The following is a 22,204-nucleotide window of genomic DNA, read 5'->3' on the forward strand; positions in this document are numbered from 1 at the left end:
GTGCTGGGGAAAAAAAAAAAAAAGAGCTTTCATCCTGCCAAGTAAATTCTTGCATTTTTATAAGGTGGAAAATAGATAAAAGTGAAGGTCTGGTCCCCAGTCCATTTAACACTTTTTGGTGTGTTTCCCCACTCCCATAAAGTTCTGGTTTTTTGTTTTAACAAAATGTTTTATGCTGTACAGTGTTCTGTATTCCATCACACACACAGCTTCCTCCTCATCTTTACCCCTGCCCAGTATCTCGTGGGGATGTCGTCGTCTCTCTGGTCCAAAAGGTAAAATCCAGTTTCTGGCTACCATAAACCCTACTGCTATGCATACAGATGCCTCAAGCCAGCTTCCCTGATAGTGATCTGGAGGTCAATTCCTAGCAGTGGAATCCATGAGTTAAAAGAAATTCGGGGTGCCTGATAACAATTTGGGGCACGTGGTTAAGACGTCAATAACTTGATCTCAGCTCAGCTCTTGGTCTCAGGGTTGTGAGTTCAAGCCCCGTGTTGGGTTCCATGCTGGGCACAGTATCTACTTAAAAAAAAAAAGCAATGTGATACTCTGCAATTGTGGTAGATGGGAACTTGTGTGTATGGTTGGGGGGGCTATAGGTGGAAGGAGCCTACTTTAAGGACCTTGACTCATGCTGGAAGGAAGAGGCAGTCTGCAGAGAACAAGTGAGGACAGTTCACTGTGCCTTGTTCGTGTACGTGCACCTGGATACTCACTGGGGTGCCTGGCTGCCTCAGTCCGTGGAGTGGGAAACTCTTGAACTCAGGGTTATGAGCTTGATGCCCATGTTGGGTATAGAGATTTCTTAAAATAAAATCTTAGAGAAAGAACCCACTTGGGGAATTTACGGTGAAGTTTTTAAACTCAGGTTATTCACATCTGCAGTCCACATGCCGTTTATGAAGAAACTGCTTCGCCAGGGTAAGTTCTGAACAACCTCTGGAAAAGAGCAACTACCGTTGCCTTGCACCCATAAACTTCTAAATCCTCTATGATTTGTTGTCAGGCCAGTCATGGGCGTAAGAAAATGTTCCCATTTTGCCTGCCAGCACCCAGTTTTCATCCCTTGTCAGCAGTTTTGACTCTTATTCCAGAGATTCTCTATGTATGTACTGTGCTCTATGCACAAACAGCCATATAGAACCATCTTCTTTACACCAACTGATCATGCTAAATGTACATCCTTAAATTCTCTTCCGCCACCTGGCTGGCTCAATTGGTAGAGCGTGTGACTTTTGATCTCGGGGTCGTGAGTATGAACCCCATGTTGGGTGTAGAGATTACTTGAAAAAATCCTAAAGAAATTAAAGTTGTTCCTCTCCTACGTTGGTGTCTGCACAGTGGCCTCAGAGCTTCCCACTGTATAGATAACTATAAACAGTTCTCTGCTGATGGAAGTTACTGGGTCTGTTTTCCAAAAGAGCGTACCCGTCTAGGACACGTTAAGGAGGCAAGGTATTTCCTAGAATCCCATCTGTCTGGAGGCCTCTGTTCACCTTAGTGCACATCTCCCTAAAGAGCGTACTTAAGCAATTTTATGGCACTTTTGATGCTCTTGGGTTAACTGGCTTTTTCCAAAGTAGTTTTATTTTTTAAAGAAATTATTTTAGGGGCGCTGGGTGGCACAGTCGTTAAGCGTCTGCCTTTGGCTCAGGGCGTGATCCCGTGCTCTGGCATCGTGCCTGCATCAGGCTTCTCCTCTGAGAGACTGCTTCTTCCTCTCCCACTCCCCCTGCTTGTGTTCCCTCTCGCTGGCTGTCTCTGTGTTAAATAAATAAAATCTTTTTAAAAAAATAAAATATTTTGGGGCGCCTGGGTGGCACAGTGGTTAAGCGCCTGCCTTCGGCTCAGGGCATGATCCCGGCGTTATGGGATCGAGCCCCACATCAGGCTCTTCTTCTATGAGCCTGCTTCTTCCTCTCCCTCTCCCCCTGCTTGTGTTCCCTCTCTCGCTGGCTGTCTCTCTGTCGAATAAATAAATAAAATCTTTAAAAAAAATAAAATAAAATATTTTAAGAACATCAACTTCAGAGCCACGTAAATCCCCTCTTCAGCACTCCTGAAGCCCAGATAACCTTGAGCTAGTGACTTTCCCTCCCCAAAGCTCCAGTTTCCTCTGTGTACAATCAAAAATAGTGCGACCTCTTGGTGGTGTGAGAGTTCAAACAGATTACACAGAGAGCGCGCAATGTTGGCTCCTCCATATTTTCATTCCCTTACAGGGGTAAGCTTAGTACTAGACAACTTTTTTCTTTTCAGTTAACAAGGTACAAGCGCATGATGACGAAATTGCAGGACTGCAGTTATTCTGCCATTACGTCCTTGAACATTTCGCTGTCTCCAATTTTTCCACCATTATAAAACAGCGCTGTGATGAAATGTGCAGCAGCAATAATGGACCAGTTTCCTACTGAGGCAAAGGGCCCATTGCTAAGCTGCGGTCGGCGAACCGAGAAGGCTATTTCCGGTTGCCCTTAGTAAAGATGGCGGAAAGACGGGCGTCACCGCTATTAGGCTGCGGCTTCGGTGCCCTCGCCAAACATGGTGGCGTCGTGCCCGCCCCCTTGGCTTCTTCCTGTTTGTTGGGTTAGTCCGTTTAGCTACTAGTTTGCGATGGCGGCGGCAATGGCGGTTTCTCGCAGTCTCCGGAAACTGCTGATACGGCGTGAGTCACCTCGACCTCTGGAAGTCTATTGCTCGGTCGTGCTGTCATAGCCACCGTAGGATGGGGAGGCCTGCCCCGGGTACCGGTCTGAGCACCTTAAACACAGGGGTGCCTATGCTTCCAACCAAAGAGCTCCCTAATTCTATAAGCCTGTGTCTTACAATTGGGTGGCTGACAGCTTAGTGTTCCCAGTGTGCGGTCAGTCCCATGATCAAGGGTCTGAAGGAGTCTTCACACTGAGGCCACCCACTGATAAGTGCATTCCCAATCTGAAAGTTTGTATCCCCCTAAACAGGTTTCTTAGGGACCTGTGTTCCCCAGTCTAACATTACTGAGATGAAATGTGTGCCTTCTGCTCTTGAAGGCACTGTGTCCCCAACCTGGGCTCATTAAAAGCTCTTCTTTCCTTTGTCTCCCCAGGAGTGATGGCTCCCACCCCCCAGGGTCTCAGCCTTAGCCTTTGCCCGATGAGCTCCATTGCTCAAGATGAGGCCTCCACTGCAGCCCCCAGAGAAGCGCCAGACCACAACTATGAGTCCCTTCGGGTGACAGCTGCTCAGAAACACGTCCTGCATGTGCAGCTAAACCGGCCTGAGAAGAGGAATGCCATGAACAGAGCCTTCTGGAGGTAGGGCCTGCAGTTCATGGTGGCCTGCCTGCCGGAGGAGGCCGGGGCTGAGGGAGTGGGCGGGGGTGGGGTGTGGGGGGGGACAGGTGACACGAGGGCAGGGGATACCCTTCCAAGACACAGCCTTTCTCTCCTTGCCCTTCCCAGAGAGATGGTGGAGTGCTTTAACAAGATAGCACGAGACCCTGATTGTCGGGCTGTGGTGATCTCTGGTGCAGGAAAGATGTTCAGTGCAGGTACCGGCTACTCTCCACCCCCACCCCTGCCAGTCTCCCCTGTTCCTGGCAATAGCGCAATGCTTCTTAATTAGGGTTTCAACCAGCTTCTAACTTCCACTTTAATCTTTTTTTTTTTTAATTTAAAACATTCAAATACCAAATGAGTCCAGCAGAAGTGACAGGATGATGGACTTTGAAGTCTGATCCATGGCCTTGACCAAGGCCCTTAACCTCTCAGTCTGTTGTGTTTTTTTTTTAAGAGTTTATTTATTTATTTGAGAAAGAGAGAGAAGGCACAGAGGGAGAGGAGGGGAGGGAGAAGCAGACTCCCCTGTGAGCAGAGAGCCCGATGCGGGGCTGGATCCCAGGACCCTGAGATCATGACCTGAGCCAAATGCAAACACTTAACCGGCTGAGCCACCCAGGCGCTCCTAGATTTGGTGTGTGTGTGTGTGTGTGTGTTTAATGTAACTAAGGTGTATTACCATAACATGCTTTCATATAATTACTCAACACACACAAACTGATTTCCAATTACATGTCTGTTAGAACTTCTGATTGTCCCGCAGGTCTGTTCTTCAGACTGGATAATTTCCATTGACTACATTCACTGAATCCTTTGTCATCTCTATTCTGCTGTGAAGCCCATCCAGTGATTTTTAAAATTTCTGATAACTGGAGTTTTCAGTTCTCAAATTTCCATTTGGTTCTTTTTTATTTTTGCCATTTCTCTCCTGGAGTTTCATAGCTTGTTATTATCACCAGCGTATTTTTCTTTGCACTGTTGATCATCATTCTAACCACTGCTTTAAAATTCTTGTCTCCTGATTCCGGCAACCGGGTCACGGTGGGGTCAGTCTTGGTTCATTATCTTTTCTCTTGAAAGACTCGGTCTCATTCTCCTGTTTGTTTGCATTTGGAATAAGTTTGGACTCTATCCTGGGATACCGGGATATGGAAAGATGTTGTAGAAACTCTGGGTCCTGTGCTGTGCCTCCAGAGAACATTGAGTTGCCTGTTTCAGCAGCTCAGTTGGAATCAGCTTTTAAGTCTCTTGCTGGGTTGCATGCATGGTCCATGGGTCAGCAAGCGACTTGGGCAGAGGTTGTCCACAGAATTTAGGGCTCCCCTCTCTGGCTCTCTCTTTTCTGGAATTTTCCCGCTCACTTTCCATCAGCAACGGTCACCCTGGTCTCTGTTTTCTGGTTCTTCACGCACAACTTCCAGCCTCCCCTCAGTCTAGAGAGTTTAAAAACAGCTAACTCACAGGGCTCCTGGGTGGTGCAGTCAGTTAAGGGTCCAACTCTTGGTTTCAGCTCAGGTCGTGATCTTGGGTCAGAGTTGTGAGATCGAGCCCCACGTTGGACTCCAAGCTCAGTGCGGAGTCTGCTTGAGATTCTTTCTCTCTCTCCCTCTGCCCTTTGTGCTCATGCTTTTTCTTTCTCTCTCTCTCTCTCAAATAAATAAACGAATCTTTTTTCTTTCTAGGATTGTATTCATTTATTTGAGAGAGAGGGAGAGAGAGAAAGCACATGCTGGGGGAGAGGCAGAGGGAGGAGGAGAAGCAGGCTCCCTGCTGAGCAGGAGCCTGATACGGGGCTTAATCCCAGGACCCTGGGATCATGACCCGAGTTGAAGGCAGACACTTAACTGAGTGTGCTACCCGGGCGCCCAATAAATGAATCTTAAAGCAAAGCAAAACAAAACCTCCGTCTTATTCACCGGGTGCCAGTCCCTTCTTTTAAGTGATAACTTCCTCCAGAATCTGCCCCGTTCCATCAGGTGGTGGTTTATATCTTGTCGATCCAGAACACATGTCGTTGTCATATGTGGACAGGTCTGTACCAGAAGGGCAGCATCACATCCACTGATTGCCTCCACAGGGCCCAGCCCGGTGCTGGGGACTCGGTGGTGACTGAGGCAGCCCTGGGCCCTGGTGTCACGGAGTTGCCAGCTCAGTGGGGAAGACAGACAGTAAACAATCTATTTCTGGTTGTTTCCCCTGTCAACTTCTTGTTGTTTGTGTCCCTTGTTTACTTTCTGCCCCTCTCTCTGTTCTCCTTTTGTTGATCTGTTCGTTCGTACAACAAACACTGCAGTACTAGCCCCTTCCTGGGTGCCAGGGATCTAGAAACAGGCAGGTAGGCCCTGGTTCCCAACCCTAGTTCTCGGCCCTCATCCTCATAGAGCTTCGTGCCTGAGAAGCAAATGATGAGGCTTCATTGGTGGTGGTACCAGGCCTGGGGCCCTCACCTTTCAGCTCCCGGCTGATCATAGCTGTCTGGTCCCATTTTCAACAGCGAGACTCTCAAGGCCAGAAAGAAGAAACTCAATGTAATTAGTAGCTCCAACGATAGAATGGAATCACTAATTAAGGGGAAAAAAAAAGAGGGAAGTAGCCCACACTTACTTAATATCTGCAGAGTGTCTGGACATTGTACACATATTAATTAATTCTCCCTGGAACCCTTCCAGACAAGTGCAATTATCATCCCCCTTTTTATGTGTGATGAAACTGCGGCCCAGAGAGAGGAAGAAACTTGCCCGGTTCTCACAGAACCGGGAAATGGCAGAGCTGAGATTTTTTTGGGGGGGTGGGGGGAGAGCAAGAGCACATGTGAGAGCAGGACAGAGGGATAGAGGGAGCGCGAGAGAGAATCTCAAGCGGACTCCCCACTGAGCACAGAGCCCCATGCAGGGCTTGATCTCACGAGCCTGAGATCATGACCTGAGCTGAAATCAAGAGTCAGCTGCTTGGGCACCTGGGTGGCTCAGTCATTTGAGCATCCGACTCTCGGTTTCGGCTCAGGTCAAGATCTCGGGGTCCTGGGATCGAGCCCCTTATCAGGCTCTGTGCTCAGTGCGGAGTCTGCTTGTCCCTCTCTCTCTGCCCCTCCCCCTGCTCCTGCTCTCTCTCTCTCTCTCAAGTAAATAAATAAATCTTAAAAAAAAAAAAAGTCAGATGCTTAACCGGCTGAGCCTCCCCAGGTGCCCCTAAAACGTGTAGGATTTTTGTTGATGTAGCTGTTACTCTTTTGAATAATGAATAATGGAGCTAGGGTTATGAATGAGATCTGGGGCATTTAGAGGTTCCCGGGGGAGCCATATGGGGGCCTTCTCTGCAGGGAGCAGTTCTTACATGGAGGGAGGACACCACGGTCTGGTCCTTTATCTCAAGGAGTTGCAAAAGTCCGGTGTGTGCAGGGCTGGGCGGAGTGGATAAACCAGAAAAGCCGGTGAAAGGGGGTGTCTCAAGGTGCCAAGCTGGGCTTGTTCTGGGAGCCCGTGTGCATTCCATGGAGTCACACAGGCCTCGCAGATGTGCTGTGGAAGGCGGCCTCCGGTGAGATGGGGTGCATAAGAATAGTAACTGTGCCGCCAGGACGTGACAGGCGGGGCCTGACGGGCCTCTGGGGCTCTGTCTCCTCCAGTCCCTGCATCTCCATCAGCTCTCCGGATGGTTTTACCCTTATTTTACGGAGAAAAGCCTGAGGCCCAGAGGATGAAGTGGCTGGGACTTGGTCACACAGGGGAGTCCTGTCTTACCAATATTTACCTCGCACAAATTCAGCTCTACCCTGAGCCCCAAATCCTCGGGTCTCTCATTTAAACAGGCTGTGGAGGCCGCGGAGCCCCAGACGGCTGGGGGTGTGGCCACATGTGGGAATAGTTTTTCAGGTTTATTAAATAGCATTGTTCAGAGGCAAAAGGATGAGAATGATTAACCCCAGGAGGAAGAAAGTGAGGATGTTTCTGTTTAGAACCATCTCATAGCAAGCTCTCCCTCAGAGTAAAAGTCAAAGTCCACCCCTTGCCTGTGAGGCCCTGTACATTCTGCCCCATCACCTAGATCCCCGCCTCCTCCATGCTCCTCACACGGAGCAGGGTCGTTCCTACCACAGGGCCTTTGCACTGGCTCTTCCTGACATTTAGAGCTCTCTGATCCAGATATCCCTATAGCTCCCTCCCTCTCCTTCTTCAGGTCTTTACTCAAAAGTCACTTTTTCAGGAGCACCTGAGTGGCTCAGTCAGTTAAGCATCCAACTCTCAAATTTGGCTCAGGTCATGATCTCAGGGTTGTGCCATCAAGCCCTTCATCAGGCATGATGCTAAGTATGGAGCCTGCTTAAAATTCTCTCTCCCTCGCCCTCTGCCCCCTCCCATTCTACCCCTACTCCTGCTCCTGCACACACTTCCTCTAAAAAAAAGTCACTTTTTCAGTGACCACCCCATTTATTTTTTTTTAAGATTTATTTTAGAGAGAGAGGGAGCAAGGGAAGAGGGAGAGGGAGAGAGAGTCCCAAGCAGATTCTGCACTCAGTGTCCAGCCCAGTGCAGAGCTGGATCTCGTGACCCTGAGATCATGACCTGAGCTGAAACCAAGAGTCAGTCGCTCAACTGACTGAGCCACTCAGGTGCCCCCCACCGACCACCCCATTTAATACTGCAGCAACGCTCACTGCACACACACACCCCAACACACTCTGTTCCACTTCCCTGCTGTAATTTTCTTTCAGCACTTGTCACCACCAGACAAAATGTATTGACTTACTCGTCTGTCTTCCCCATGGAAGGCAGCTCAGTGTTGTCTGTATTGTTCACTTATTGTGCGCCTGCTGCATGCTAGGCTCTGCTTAGGTACTGGGGATGAAGTAGTGGACAGAAAGACAGAACTCCACTCCTGGAGCTCACATTCTAGAGGGGGAGACAGGCACTAAATGAGATAAGCACACAATTATGTGCTAACAAGAGGGCAGTGACCAAGATAAGCCAGAGGGGGAGGTAGAGGGTGCTGGGGCTGCTACTTAGCCAGGGTAGCCTGAGTGGGCCTCTCTGAGGAGATGACCTTTGAGCTGTGGCCTGAACAGAATGATAAAATCAGTCTTTTTTTTTTTTTTGAGGTTTTATTTATTTATTTGACAGAGAGAGGGTGCGCACAAGCACGTGGGGAGGGGCAGAGGAAGAAGGGGAAGCAGACTCTGCACCGAGCAGGGAGCCTGATGCGGGGCTCAATCCCAGGACCCCAGGTTCAGGATCTGAGCCGAAGGCAGATGCTTAACCAACTGAGCCCCCCCAGGTGCCCCTGGAGTCAGTCTTCTGACCATCACTGGGGGAGGGACTGTTCTAGGCAGAGAGAGCTGTGGGTAGAAACACAAAGCCCTGGGAAGGGACTGTGTCGTGGTGTTGGAACAGCTGTTGGAGGCCTGTGTGCTCAAGGGAACAGGCAGGAAATGGTGTTCGTGAGGGCTGGTGAGGTCTTGCCACATACCTTGTATTTTCTTCCAAGTAAGTGAGATGGGAGGGAAGAGAAGAAGGCCCTGACGTGCTCACGAGTTTGTTTGGCTGCGTGTGGGGAACAGCCAGGGCAGGGGTGGGAGCAGGGAGACCAGGGGAAACTATTTTAGCCATACTACGGGTCCTCTGGTTTCCAAGAATGATTAGTGGAGGAAAGGTTAGATTTGGGACTGTCTTGCAGTTGGAGGCCACAGAAATTTCTCCATCTCGAGTCTTCCTAAGGAAATGTTTCCACCGTTGACTCATGCCAACACCTGTCTCCTGTGCCATCTGGTGTGATGGTGACAAGCATGACCTCTAGAGCCAGTGCATGGTTCTGGGCTTAAAATCCCAGTGCCACGCCACTCACAAGCCAGTGTGACCTTGGGCAAGTGACTTAAATGTCACATGCCTCAGTTTGCCCCCCAGCAAAATGGAGATAGTAGTGGGACCCACCTCATGGGCTTATTGTGAGGATAAAGGGAGTAATGACCCCATATATGTTAGCTTTTATTTATTTCACCCCCCATATGCAATCCCTCGCTAGATCCTGCATGAGCAGCTTTCTCCACTGTCGTGGTTTGGGGGTTCGAATCTGCTAAGTCTGAGTTCTGACCTCCAGTTGGGGCTGTGGGAGGGGACAGGGGAAGGGGGTGCGTGGGAGGCTACATGAGCCTCCTCATGCCTCCCCACCAGGTATTGACCTTATGGACATGGCTTCGGAAATCCTTCAGCCCCACGGAGATGATGTGGCCCGCATCAGCTGGTACCTCCGTAACCTCATCAGCAGATACCAAGAGACTTTCAACGTCATCGAGAAGGTTCTCTGGGGGGCTGGCAGGGCACCCCCCCAACCCTGTCCATCTCTTCTGGACCAGCCCTGACCCCACCCTTCCCGTTCTCTTGCAGTGCCCGAAGCCGGTGATTGCCGCCGTCCACGGGGCGTGCATTGGTGCAGGTGAGTCTGAGCCTCCCACCACCCCTCCGGGTACTCTGGCTGGCGCCTGTCAGCTGGCTGCTGCCTCTCCGCCTCAGCCAGTGACGTCCAGCGTCAGATCAGTTGCTAGTTGAACCCTGCCCAGAGGCGCAAACCCATCACCTGGGAGGAGGGGTCGATCCTTGGGATCGTTCAACGCCCCTGGCCTCCCCCTTGCAGGCGTGGACCTCATCACGGCTTGTGACGTCCGGTACTGTGCCCAGGATGCTTGCTTCCAGGTGAAGGTGAGCCATGCCCCTGAGCTGCTTCCTTGGACCCTGCTTAGAGGTGGCTGATGAGTGGCTAGGCAGGGGCAGAGGCGCCGCAGAGCAGGTTAGGGGGATGGGGGTGAGAGTGAGGATGAGAAGGGAGGGCTTCGTGGAAGAGTTAGTCAGACTTGAACCTTAAAAAGTAACACTTTGCAGGTGCCTGGAGGGCTCAGTTGGTTAAGCGTCCAGCTCTTGATTTCAGCTCAGGGTCATGAGATCGAGCTCCATACATCCGGCTCCGAGTTCAGCGGGGAGTCGGCCTGGGATTCTCCCTTTCTCTCTGCCCTTCCCCCTGCTCTCTCTCTCTCTCTCTCTCTCTCTCGAATAAATAAGTAAATCTTAAAAAAAAAAAAAAAAAGTAACACTTTGGCCATGAAGGAAGTCAAGGGTAGGCCATGGAGTCCACGTGGGGTTTGGAGCGGGTAAGGGTATGGGGCTGGGGCTGGGGCGGAAGCTGGAGTTGCTGCTGGGATCAGGGCTGGAGAGGACCTGAGGCAGGATGGAGCCCACAGAGGCAGTGAGGGAGTCAGATGAGCAGGGTTTGAGGGCTTCCCTCTAGAGATAGATGTGACCGGCCTGGAGGAGTTGGGAAGGCAGACGAATTGCAAGGTGGGCTGTGTTCTAGGGTGAAGGAACCTACATGGGCGAAAGCAGGTGGATGGCAATGAAATGGGGTGTCTGGGGGGCAGCCTTTGAGGTGGGTGTGGAGTGGGACCTCTGCAGCAGATGCTAAATTTCACTGGCACTGAGGTTGCCGGGGGGGGGGGGGGGGGGGGGGGCAGTATTGGGCACAAACCAAGTACTGACATGATGGCACTCCCCAGGAGGTGGACATCGGTTTGGCGGCCGATGTAGGTACGCTGCAGCGACTCCCCAAAGTCATCGGAAACCAGAGGTGGGTGGAGGAGCCGGGGAGGGGACCGCAGGGCATCTCCTGGACCCAGGATGACGGCGGGCCCCTGGTACACCCTTCCTTCATGCAGCCTGGTCAACGAGCTGGCCTTCACTTCCCGCAAGATGATGGCTGATGAGGCCCTGAGCAGTGGGCTGGTCAGGTAGGAGCTGAGGCCTGTGCTGGTTAAGAGCTCAGGGACAACCTGCACAGGGCTCTTTGGGTCCGGGTGTATCCTCACGGGATTACACGGGGGCTTACGTTGTCTGGGTGGTCAATTCTTCAGGCTGCAGTCCAGTGCCCTGTTCTGATTGGTTCGTTTCACTGGCGGTTTTTTGCTTTCTACTGTGATTGGCTACTTACTCGTCTGTGGGCAAGACTCCTTCGCAGAGCGCTGCCTCCCCGCCCTCCCCTATGATGGATTCCCTTCATCCGCAGCCGGGTGTTCCCCGACAAGGTGGGCATGCTTGATGCGGCCTTCACCCTGGCGGCCGAGATTTCCACCAAGAGCCCCGTGGCAGTGCAAAGCACCAAGATCAACCTGGTCTACTCCCGCAACCATTCGGTGGCTGAGGGCCTCAACTACGCGGTAAGGCTTTGCGGCTACCCAATCAGGCCCCAGCAACCCTCTGCAGCCCTTGTCCTCTGATTGGTGCGCTGCTGTTTCTTCCGTGTTTTTCATTGGCCCAACTCCAATCTTTCCCCGCCCTGTCATTACACTCCACCCTCTTTATCCAGGCTACCTGGAACATGAGCATGCTGCAAACACAGGACATCGTTAAATGTGTCCAGGCTGCAGTGGAGAAGCAGGAACTGAAGGATGTCACCTTCTCCAAACTCTGAGAGCCGCCGAGCCCCGGGCCTGGCCTTGTCCCACCTCACGGCCATTTCCTCATCCAGAGAAGGAGAATTAGTGAAGATGGTCTCCTGGTGCCTTCTCGCTTGGTCTCCCGGTTTCTAACTTGATAACGCTGCTTTCCTCATGCCCAGGGCCTTGTTTTCACCCGAACAATAAAGCAACTTAAGGAACCCAGTGTCTTTATTGGAAAGAGAGGAGAGGCAGAAGGAGCTACGATGTCCCTGCGGGCTCCCAGGACATCAGTTGTGCTGAAGGTTGGGGGTGGAGATTTGACCCATGGAAACGGGAGCCGTGCAGGCGATGCCCATTCGGAGCTGGTGTGGGCGGGCCAGGGCCGATAAAAAGTCTGGCGGGCAGGAGCAAGCGAAAGTCACATGGCTTCCTCTGGGCTGGAAAACTCCAGTTGGTCTCCGTGCCTGCTCCAGGCTTGAGGGCGGTGTTCACCCTGCCTGGCACCCACTCACTGCACAGCCTAGTGGGATCTGACGCCCGAGCCTGGCTAGAGTTCCATCGCTACCCAATCTTGGGCCAACTGCCTCATTATTTTATTTTATTTTATTTTATTTTTTATTTTAAGTAGGCTTCAGGCTCAGGGTGGGGCTTGAACTCACCACCCTGAGTTTAAGGGGTCACATGATCTACCAACTGAGCCTGCCAGGCGCCCCTGCCTCATTTCTTTCTTTTTTTTTTTTCTTAAGATTTTATTTATTTATTTGACAGAGAGACAGCCAGCGAGAGAGGGAACACAAGCAGGGGGAGTGGGAGAAAGAAGCAGGCTCCCAGCGGAGGAGCCGGATGTGGGGCTTGATCCCAGAACGCCAGGATCACGCCCTTAACGACTGAGCCACCCAGGCACCCCTCCCTGCCTCATTTCTTTAAACTTCAGGTTTTCATGTCCACATATAATCCCAACCTCCTGGGTTTGTGTTTGGAATGAGTGCAAGAGGATTAATTTAGTGCCTTCTCTATGCCAAGTCCTGTTCTGAGCATTTATTATCTTAGTGATCCCTTTCCAGGGTTATATGAGGTTGATACTATTAAAATCCCCATTTTACAGATGGGCAAATGGGGAAATTGAGGTTAAGGCACTGAGCCAAGACAAAACAGCCAGGAAGTAGCCGAGGCAAGATTTGAACCCCCAAACTCTGGCTCCAGAAATCATGATCTAAGCCACCATAGCTACAGTCTAGTGTACATGGGTCAGGCATGTAGGAGGCATACAATAAATGTGGGCCCTTTCCCAGTTCATAGGGGTGTCCAGAGCACCCAGTTCCTCCCTGCTTTCACTTCCTTCCATTGCCCGTCTGTCTCGGGCCACTCCTGCAGCATTGCCCTGCCCAACCCTCTTGGTCTTACCCTCCCTCTGCTAACAAAGGTCTGGGCAGGTTTTTACAGGCTCCGATAAGATCCTGGCAGGTCCAGAGTTCACCAGCACTTCCTCTTTGCAGAAGGGCCTAAAGTGCCCCCCACTCGAGCCTGATCTGAAACCCCCATCCCCCCAGCCCTGGCTCTGGCTGGTTACCAGTGAGGCTAGCAAAAGAAGGGACACAGGAGAGTGCCCTAGAAAAAGATGTGAGCCTGGGATTCTGAGGGGAGGGACCCCATGGACCCTACCCTGCCAGCCACTCCCTTTTCCTCAAGTATAAGAGCCACCGGCCACCTGCCACCTGCCACCATTGCCAGCGCCTGCATCTCTCCTCACGGGACGAGTCCCCAGCCCAGCCTCTCAAGATGGCCTTCATCCCTGCACCTGGCTACCAGCCCACCTACAATCCGGTGAGACAGTGACCCAGGACCTAACGCGGGCCCTGGCTTAGCTCCACCCTGACCCGCACACACCAATTTATTCTCACCCTGATCCTTGGAGGCACCCACCCCACCCTGGAGTCTGATATAGCCAGTACTCACCCTGAAGCTTGATTTACTCCCACCCTGACACTCAAGCTATTTACGTCCCCTGACTCTTGGCTCTCTTCACCCTCGCACTGACCCCTCACCCCTGGTGTCCTCTTCCTCGCTAATGAGAGTGGGGGGCTTCTTGATGAGGGGTAAAGGCTCACCAGCCCCTTCCACAGACTCTGCCCTACAACCAGCCCATCCCGGGCGGTCTCAGTGTGGGAATGTCTGTGTACATCCAAGGAGTGGCCAGTGAGCGCATGAAGAGGTAAGGCACTCTTCCCACGCCAGGTGAGGCTGGGGCGGGGCACAAAGAGGGGCTTCCATCCCTAATGCAGGAAGCCTTCCCTTCCTCCACCCTGCTTGGGAGGGTGGCTCTGGGCCCCTGTACCCTATGGCCAAAGACCAGCCCTAGCCTGGGACATCCAAGGCTTGGTGACCAGGAGTGGGGAGCCTGGGGGCTGGTGGGGGGGAGGGGCAGTCAGGGAGGCCCACCACTAGACGCAGCCCATGAGTTGGGTTGTTGGATTGGAACTGATGAGTGTGGGAGCAGGAATTCAGATCACAGGCTCAGAGCCGGCCAGCTCAGTGACTGCCAGCTGTGTGACTGGGAAAGCCATTGTGCCTCCCTGTGCTTTCATTTCCCATCTGCAAGATGGGATTGTTTTGAGGATTCTATGTGTAAAACACGCAGAACTGGAAAGTAAGCATTAAAATAAGTCTTAGCATTTTTTTATGGCCTTAAAATGGTGACAGTTGAACTGACCTCAACGCATTGTTGGTTTTGTTTTGTTTTGTTTCTTTTTTTAAAGTTTTTATTATTTATTTGAGAGAGAGAGAGAGTGCGAGGGAGCACAAGCAGCAGGGAGGGGCAGTGGGAGAGGGAGAAGCAGACTCCGCACTGAACAGGGAGCCCAATGGGGGGCTTGATCCCAGGACCCAGGATCACGACCTGAGCTGAAGGCAGATGCTTAACCGACTGAGCCACCCAGGTGCCCCTGGCACAACTGTTTCTTTATTCATTGTTTTTTTGTTCACCATGTGCCTAGTCACTAGGGACAGAGCAGTGAACAGGACAAAGATCTCTGCCCGCATGGAGCTGACATCCTAGTAGAGAGGAGAGATGAAAGATAAAAATCAAATATGCAGGGTCCAGTGGTGCTAAGTGCTATGGAGACAAATAAATAAGGAAAGGAGATGGGAAATGGATGTGGGGGAGAGAGGGGCATAGCATTTTCCTTTTAAATAGGGTAGACCAGGAAGCCCTCTCTCGGAAGCAAACACTTCAGCAGAGACCCAAAGGTGGGCCTGGAGGGAGCCTGGGAGTAGAGGCCAGTTGAAAGAACAGCCAGTGCAAAGGCCCTGAGGCGGGTATGTGCTTGCCCAGTTAGAATACTGTCAGGGATGCCAGCATGGGGGGAGGCGTGGGTAGTGCTCTGACTTGGTTCTTCATTGAGACCCCCTGGCTGCAGGTGGGGACTGGCCTGTGGGACAGGGTGGCGGCAGAGAGACCTGATATGTGTAGGTTCCTAAATCAGGGTCTGGCCCATGGTGAATGCGGAAACGCAGGAGTCCCAGCTGCCAAGTTGGGAGAGGCTGGATGGCTGGGGCCTGATAAGGAGAGGGAGAGAAGGACTGCATTGCAGTGGGAATCTGCCTCCTGGACTTCAGGGGCACTGCCCACCCCCTCCTCTCTTGTGTCAACAGTGCCTAAGTGTGTTGTCCCCTTTTGTCCTCATCCCCCAACCTCCTCCCGCCCAGTTCAGGGACCTGTGCAGGGACCTTGGAACAGGGTAGGTCAGAGAGCGCTTCCTGGAGGAGGGCTCTAGGCGCGGGCAGGTGGAGCCAGGGGAACAGCCCTTTCTGTCCTGCCAGGTTCTCGGTGAACTTCGTGGCGGGGCAGCACTCAGGAGCAGACATTGCCTTGCACTTCAATCCGCGCTTTGATGGCTGGGACAAGGTGGTCTTCAACTCGATGCAGGGCGGCAAGTGGGGCAGCGAGGAGAAGAAAAGGAGCATGCCCTTCCACAAGGGCAAGGCCTTCGAGCTGGTGTTCATGGTCCTGGCGGAGCACTACAAGGTTGGAGCTGGGAGGGGCGCCCCCCCTTCCTTTCTTCCATCTGTCCCTCCCCCTCCTCCCGCCACCCCTTCCCTTCGCCCTCTCCCCTCCCCCTTCCCTTTCCCAACCCCCATCCTACCTCACTTTTTTCTTTTCCCTCTTTCCTGCCTAGTAAAACATTTTTCTCCTAAAAAGAATTCTTTTTCCTCTTGTTTCTCATTCCCGTTCCTCCACCGCAGACAGCCTTCTCGTGTTTCCTTTGTCTCACCTTGTTCCTCTGTGTTCTTGCAAAATGCGTATTTTTGCTATTTTTCAATAAAGATTTTATTTGAGAGAGAGAGGCGTGCTCCCGAGCAGGGGGACAGAGCGAGGCTCCACGCTGAGCAAGGAGCCCAGCGCAGGGCTCGATTCCAGGACCCTGGGATCATGACCTGAGCCACCCAGGCGCCCCTATTTTTGCTATTTCATCTGGCCAACTCTGAACACACACAGAAGGAAGCAAGGGTACAGCCACCCCCTGGTCTCCTTGGCCAGTTCCAGGGGTCGTGAGCTCGGGGTCCCTCTGCTGTCATCCTTCCCTCACACTTCCCCTCTCGTAGGATTTAAGAGCAAATCCCAGATATCATATCACGTTATCTATAAATATCTCGATTTTCAGGAGCACAGTCATGATGCCATTACCACGCGGAAAACACTGGCCTTCCTCCTCAGCGCCCCACGTGCAGTCAGCGGGGGGTCACGTGCTAAACACCTTCATGTGTGTCAGGCTGCGGATAAGGCCCACACGTTGTGATTGATACTGTTATGCAAGCATTTTTTAAATGTGTTACTGAAGTGTGCGCGGGGTACAGAAGAGTGCGGGCCACGTGTACCCAGGTCACTGGTTCTTCTCAGGGAGGACGCTCCCATGGAACCAGCACCTAGGTCCAGAAACAAAAGCCCTCCAGCCCCAGAAGCCCCCTCCTGTCCCTTCCAGTCCCCTTGTCCCCAGGGGTGGCCTTTTTCCTGACTTCTCTCAGCTTGGGTCTATTTCTGTGCCTTTATTTTATTATTTTTATTATTATTATTTCTTTTATTTTGCTTTTTTAAGTAGGTTCCACACCCAGGGTGGAGCCCAGAGCGGGGCTTGAACTCACAACCCTGAGATTGTGTTAAGAGTCGGTTAAGCATCTGCCTTCGGCTCAGGTCATGATCTCAGGGTTCTGGGATCGAGTCCCACGTCGGGCTCCCTGCTCAGTGGGGAGCCTGCTTCTCCCTCTACCCCTGCCCATGCCCATGCCCTCTCTCACACTCTCTCTCTCTCAAATAAATAAATAAAATCTTTAAAAAAAAAGACCTGAGCTGAGATCAAGAGTCAGACGCTTAACTGAATGAGCCACCCAGGCGCCTCTGTGTCTCCTTGCGTCCCCGCTCTGGGCTCACTGCATCCCTGCCTCTGGTTGCCTGTCAGTGACACTGCAGTGACATCCTTGTGCACATCCCCTTCCATGGGACCCATGCAGGGAGTCTCCTGGAGAGGAGTCACGGGGTTGGAGAACCTACCAGATTTCTAACCTCAGCAGGGGAGGCAAACGTCCTTGTTTGAGGTTGGACAGACAAGGATTTGGGTCTGGGCTTTGGCACTCCCTGGTGTGTGGCCTTGGGCTGGTCACTCTACTGCCCAGAGACTCTGCTTTCTGGAACAACGGGGACAGTGTCCTGTCCCGCCTCATGAAGCTGACCAGAGAATCCCCATGTGGCTATCACCATGCAGTGCTTAGCATGTGGGAAGCGTCCAGTCCTTCAGAGCTGGACGTCAGCCCTATGCCCACTGCTTTGCACTATAAATAGAACTGCAATGACATTAAGGACACTTAGATAATGAGGGGCGCTGGGTGGCTATCGGTTAAGTGTCTGCCTTTGGCTCAGGTCATAGTCTCAGGGTCCTGGGACTGAGCCCCGTCATCTTGTCATCGGGCTCCCTGCTCAGTGGGGAGTCTGCTTCTCCCTCTCCCTCTGCCCCTTCCCCCATCTGTGCACACTCTCTCTCTTTCTCTCAAATGAATAAATAAAATCTTTTTTTTAAAAAAAGATGTGATAACAAGGCAAGGCTCTAGAGAGGATTTCCAGAACGCCTTTGACATGCCTGGCTGGGGTTTAATGTTCCCAACCATCCCAGAGCCAGCCTCCATTTTACAGATGGGGAAACAGAGGCTCAGGGAGGTGAAGTGACTTCCCTGAGGTCAGACAGCCCACATGTCAGGCTAGACTCGGCCCAACTCATTTGGTGCCAAAACCAGGACTCAGGCTGGATCCTGTCCCGATGGCTAACCTGACTAAATTCTCTGTTCTCTTCCAGCCGCCAATCTGTGAGCTGACTTTTTTTTTTTTTTAAGATTTTGTTTATTTATGTGACAGAGAAAGAGCCAGCGAGAGAGGGAACACAAGCAGGGGGAGTGGGAGAGGAAGAAGCAGGCTCCCAGCAGAGGAGCCCCATGTGGGACTTGATGCCGGAACGCCGGGATCACGCCCTGAGCCGAAGGCAGACACTTAACGACTGGGCTACCCAGGCGCCCCTGTGAGCTGACTTTTGACCCTGGCTTGGCCTCTGACCTTTGGACTCCAAGGTTCCACATTCTGTGGCTCTCCAGCTCCCCTCCAAGGCTGGCGTCCAAGTTAAAATGATCGCTGTTCCCCGCTTCCTGTGCCTGCCTTCCCAAGGTCACGGGCGCTGACTCTGACCTTACCCCCGCCCCCCAGGTGGTGGTAAATGGAAATCCCTTCTATGAGTTTGGGCACCGGCTGCCCCTACAGATGGTCACTCACCTGCAAGTGGACGGGGACGTGGAGCTTCAATCAATCAACTTCATCGGCGGCAACCCGCCCCCAGGCCAGGTGTGTGGTGTCTCCCTCTCTTAGGCGCCCGCTCGCCTCCTTCATCCAGTCCCACATTCGTCTATGTCCGGAGCACCTGCTCTGTGCCGGCCCCTTCGCTGGCTGGGCCGCAGACCCAGAGGCCACCAACACCTTCCACTGGGAGGGAAGACAGACATTTCAGCAGGTGGCGTGGGCTGCACGCGGTCAGGGCAGGGATGGGAGACAGGCCGGAGGTCTGGGGAGTCCAGGGGAAGGGCTTCCCGGAGGAGGAGGAAGTGCGTGAGCTGAGTCAGGAAGCGAAGATAAGAAGGGACAAAAGCCATATGAACAGTAGGCTAGTCACCCAGAAACTCACTTGGAATCGTGAGCGGCCGCTCCACATCCGCAGGAAGAGCTGTGCAGAGAGAGGCACACAATACCCCTGGTTGGCGAGGCTGGGAACCGGCCCACACTCCCCAGGAAATGACTGGGGAGCAGACCCGCACCTGGCCACCTGGAAACCCCACCCCCAGGGCCACAGTGGACAGCCACCGAACGGCCACAGCAGCACTTGGAGAAGCCCAAACCCCAGACTCCCGCCTGTGCTTTGGTGGAGGGCGCTGCACTCCCCAACCCGAGAGGCCCCCCACCCCCACGCTCTGATGATCTCGGGCCCATTGGACAGATGTGGGAACTGAGGCACAGAGAGCTTAAATAACTTGCCTGAGGTCACGGAGGATCAAATGCAGGTGGGGGGGGTGTCTGTGCTCAGAGGGGGGTCCCTCTGCCCCCCCCCATGAGGGAATGACAGGAATGTCTTCAGCCACAATGTGGCCACGGGCCTACGGGTGTTCATTTCACTATCTTACTTCATCCCTACGTTTGAACAAGAAAAATGCCAATAAGGCTATTTGGGAAGGGCCTTCAGAATCGCTGGCTTAAAATGGAAGTCAAGGCAGAAAGGAGATCACTGGAAAGAGGAGGGAACAGAGAGAGCAAGTGGATATAAGTTATGTGGGGGGGGGTGTTCCAGCTCGTACCTGTGAGAGGGGCAGACAAGAGACACACAGAGAGAGACGGAGAGAGACAGAGACTGAGAAGCAGGAACAGAGAGCCTGAGGCAGACAGGGAGAGAGGAGGCAGGACTCCTTGCTGCCCCAGCAGTGGGCACCAGGAGTGAGGGGCAAATCCTGACGGGGGGTGAGGTGAGCAGGGGTATCTGCGGTGTGGGCTGGGAAGATGTTCTGAGGAGCCTACACTTTATGGAAGCTTCCAGGTTGAGGGGGAGGAGGGGGGTGGATGAGGGCTCCCAGACAGGAGGAAGAAGGATAAGGGAGGTAAAGAGAATTTACCAGGCTTGCCCCAGAGGGTTGGAGTGAGTGTCACTGAGCACTGGAGGTCCCTACACATGGCAAGTTCCTCTCCATCATAAGCCACCAGGTGCCACTCTTTGACCCCAGAGTTGCCTTGGATGGGGGTGGTGGGGCTGCCCTGGGCAGGCATCCTTGATACCCTCCAGGGCCCTAGTTCGGGGTCTCCCTCATTGCCTGCCTTCCTTCACACATTGCCTTTGTGTCTATAGACACTCATGGGAACCGGCTGATGGGCGGTGGGTTTCTCCCTGTGGTGGGGGTTTGGGAGTATGAGGAGGTCTTGGGCCAGCTGAAGGACCCCCACTCCCCCTCACCATTCCTGCCTTCCATCCGTCTGTGTAGGGTCATGGACATACCCACCAACAGCCAAGTCAGCTGCCTGTAAGTGGGAAGGTTGTGGGGCCATTTGATGGGGGGGAGGGGTGTCGAGAAATGGGGGGGTCAAGAAGGTTGGGCCCCCAGTCATACCCTTCCAGCACCCAGAGATATGCCTGCATGTAGTCGGTGTGCTGTAAATATTTGTGGAATGTTATAGAATAATATTTCTCCTTCCTCACTTCACAGACCATGGAGGGACCCCCAGTCTTCAACCCGGTAAAGTGTCCTGTGGGAGTTTAGGGCTCTGTGGTGGGCAGTTCGTGGGAAAGCAGAAACCGATGGTGGGGAGCGGACCCTGACCACTGGCGGCCCTCGGGAGGGTGGGAAATAGAGTGGGCAGAGGGCGTTGGGTTGGGAGGTAGGGAGAGGGTGGAGTTGGTGGCCAGAGTCGGGAGGGGATGGGGATTTGGGACATTTCCTAGGAGTAGGCATCCATCTCTGAAAATTGGTCCCTGCCTGGCCTCTGCTGACCTGAGAGATGATAGAAGCTCACGTTCTCTTCCCACAGCCAGTGCCATTTAGAAAGAGATTGCAAGGAGGGCTTACGGCCCGAAGAACCATCGTAATCAAGGGCTCCATACCCCCCATGGGCAAGAGGTATACAATCTAGACTGAAGTGGGAATCCTCAGCCCTCTTCCTCCCTCAGACCCAGGAGTCTGGGCCCCAGTCTCCTTCTCCCTTGGAAAACCAGGCATGGGCCCCCATCTGACTCCCACCTCCTTCCGTCTCTGCCTTCAGCTTTGTCATCAACTTCATGGTGGGATCCTCAGGGGACCTGGCTCTGCACATTAACCCTCGTCTGACCGAGGGTCTTGTGATTCGGAACAGCTATCTGAATGGTTCATGGGGATCCGAGGACAGGAAGATCTCCTACAACCCATTTGGTCCTGGGCAATTCTTTGATGTGAGTCTGGGGTCCCCTTCCCACTCCCCTTCCCTCCAAAGCCTCTGTCCTGGCCCTGGCCTCAAGCCTGCCTTCTCCCTGCAGCTGTCCATTCGCTGTGGCATAGATCGTTTCAAGGTTTACGCCAATGGCCAACACCTCTTCGACTTTTCCCATCGCCTTTCAGCCTTCCAGAATGTGGACGTGCTGGAGATTAATGGTGACATCACCTTGTCCTATGTCCAAGTCTGATCTATTCCCTGGCCCATAACCCTTGGGAACACAGAGGAAAAGATCCCACAGGACTCCCTTCTAAGCCCCTAATAAAATGCCCGTGGGTGTCTGTTGAGTGTCCATGACTCCATTCACCTCCCTCACCGTTCCTTCCTTCCTTGGTTCAATCATACACTGCCCATTCAGCCATCCAGTCAACTGTCCATCCATCCTCCCAACACAATAAATCTAGGAATATCCCAGACATAGCTCTTGGGATTTATGTGTATCTGCTCATTCAGTCCTCACAAAAACACCAGGAAGTGGGAACTATTATTATTGTCCCTCTGGAAAAGATGAGGAAACATGTAAATTAAAATAAAGCAAATTGCCCAAGGTCACACAGCTCATCAATGGCAGAATGAGGATTCAAATCAAGGTGGTCTGGCTACATACTTAATCGCTATACAGCCCGTTTTTCCATCCATCCATGCATCTGCCTCTCCACTCATTCATCTCAACATCCATCCATCTCTCCAAACATCCATCCAAGCATATGTTCATCCATCCATCTAAACATCCAACCAGGGGCACTTGGCCGGCTTGGTTTGTGGTGCGTGCAACCCTTGATTTCAGGGTTGTGAGTTTGAGCCCCACTTTGGGTGTAGAGATTACTTTAAAATTTTTTAGGGGCGCCTGGGTGGCTCAGTTGTTAAGTGTCTGCCTTAGGCTCAGGGCGTGATCCCGGGGTCCTGGGATCGAGCCCCACATCGGGCTCCTCT

At 52.7% G+C, this 22,204-nt stretch overlaps 2 protein-coding genes across 4 annotated transcripts; both read left to right on the forward strand.

The window, feature by feature from the left end:
- The first annotated feature begins 2,518 nt into the window (after positions 1-2,518).
- Positions 2,519-11,954, forward strand: ECH1 (enoyl-CoA hydratase 1). Of its 2 annotated transcripts, none has more exons than XM_034638630.1 (10): positions 2,519-2,668; positions 3,089-3,296; positions 3,444-3,532; positions 9,485-9,609; positions 9,698-9,746; positions 9,945-10,009; positions 10,858-10,928; positions 11,017-11,088; positions 11,364-11,514; positions 11,664-11,954. In XM_034638630.1, the coding sequence occupies exons 1-10, from the start codon at positions 2,617-2,619 to the stop codon at positions 11,766-11,768; spliced, it is 987 nt and encodes a 328-aa protein (XP_034494521.1). In that variant the 5' UTR covers positions 2,519-2,616; the 3' UTR covers positions 11,769-11,954. The 2 variants fall into 2 exon arrangements, with proteins under 2 accessions (XP_034494521.1, XP_034494522.1); XM_034638631.1 differs by having other exon boundaries at positions 2,550-2,668; positions 3,092-3,296.
- Positions 11,955-12,901: 947 nt separating this feature from the next.
- LGALS4 (galectin 4) lies at positions 12,902-22,132 on the forward strand. Of its 2 annotated transcripts, XM_011233113.3 has the most exons (9): positions 12,906-13,560; positions 13,860-13,948; positions 15,556-15,760; positions 18,479-18,613; positions 20,290-20,328; positions 20,512-20,541; positions 20,834-20,922; positions 21,065-21,230; positions 21,315-22,130. In XM_011233113.3, the coding sequence occupies exons 1-9, from the start codon at positions 13,516-13,518 to the stop codon at positions 21,459-21,461; spliced, it is 945 nt and encodes a 314-aa protein (XP_011231415.1). In that variant the 5' UTR covers positions 12,906-13,515; the 3' UTR covers positions 21,462-22,130. The 2 variants fall into 2 exon arrangements, with proteins under 2 accessions (XP_034494679.1, XP_011231415.1); XM_034638788.1 differs by lacking the exon at positions 20,290-20,328 and having other exon boundaries at positions 12,902-13,560; positions 21,315-22,132.
- The last annotated feature ends 72 nt before the right edge of the window (positions 22,133-22,204 follow it).

Source organism: Ailuropoda melanoleuca, chromosome 12 (assembly GCF_002007445.2).
Source record: "Ailuropoda melanoleuca isolate Jingjing chromosome 12, ASM200744v2, whole genome shotgun sequence".
Lineage (NCBI taxonomy): Eukaryota > Metazoa > Chordata > Mammalia > Carnivora > Ursidae > Ailuropoda > Ailuropoda melanoleuca.

What these genes read in the sequence shown, in the direction of transcription:
- ECH1 (XM_034638630.1), top strand. Translation starts at nt 2,617, where the DNA reads ATGGCGGCGGCAATGGCGGTTTCTCGCAGTCTCCGGAAACTGCTGATA. An exon ending in ATGAACAGAGCCTTCTGGAG is followed by an intron (nt 3,297 to 3,443) that starts GTAGGGCCTGCA and finishes TGCCCTTCCCAG; the next exon opens with AGAGATGGTGGAGTGCTTTA. An exon ending in CGGGGCGTGCATTGGTGCAG is followed by an intron (nt 9,747 to 9,944) that starts GTGAGTCTGAGC and finishes TCCCCCTTGCAG; the next exon opens with GCGTGGACCTCATCACGGCT.
- LGALS4 (XM_011233113.3), top strand. Translation starts at nt 13,516, where the DNA reads ATGGCCTTCATCCCTGCACCTGGCTACCAGCCCACCTACAATCCG. An exon ending in AACAGCCAAGTCAGCTGCCT is followed by an intron (nt 20,329 to 20,511) that starts GTAAGTGGGAAG and finishes CTCACTTCACAG; the next exon opens with ACCATGGAGGGACCCCCAGT. An exon ending in ATACCCCCCATGGGCAAGAG is followed by an intron (nt 20,923 to 21,064) that starts GTATACAATCTA and finishes CTCTGCCTTCAG; the next exon opens with CTTTGTCATCAACTTCATGG.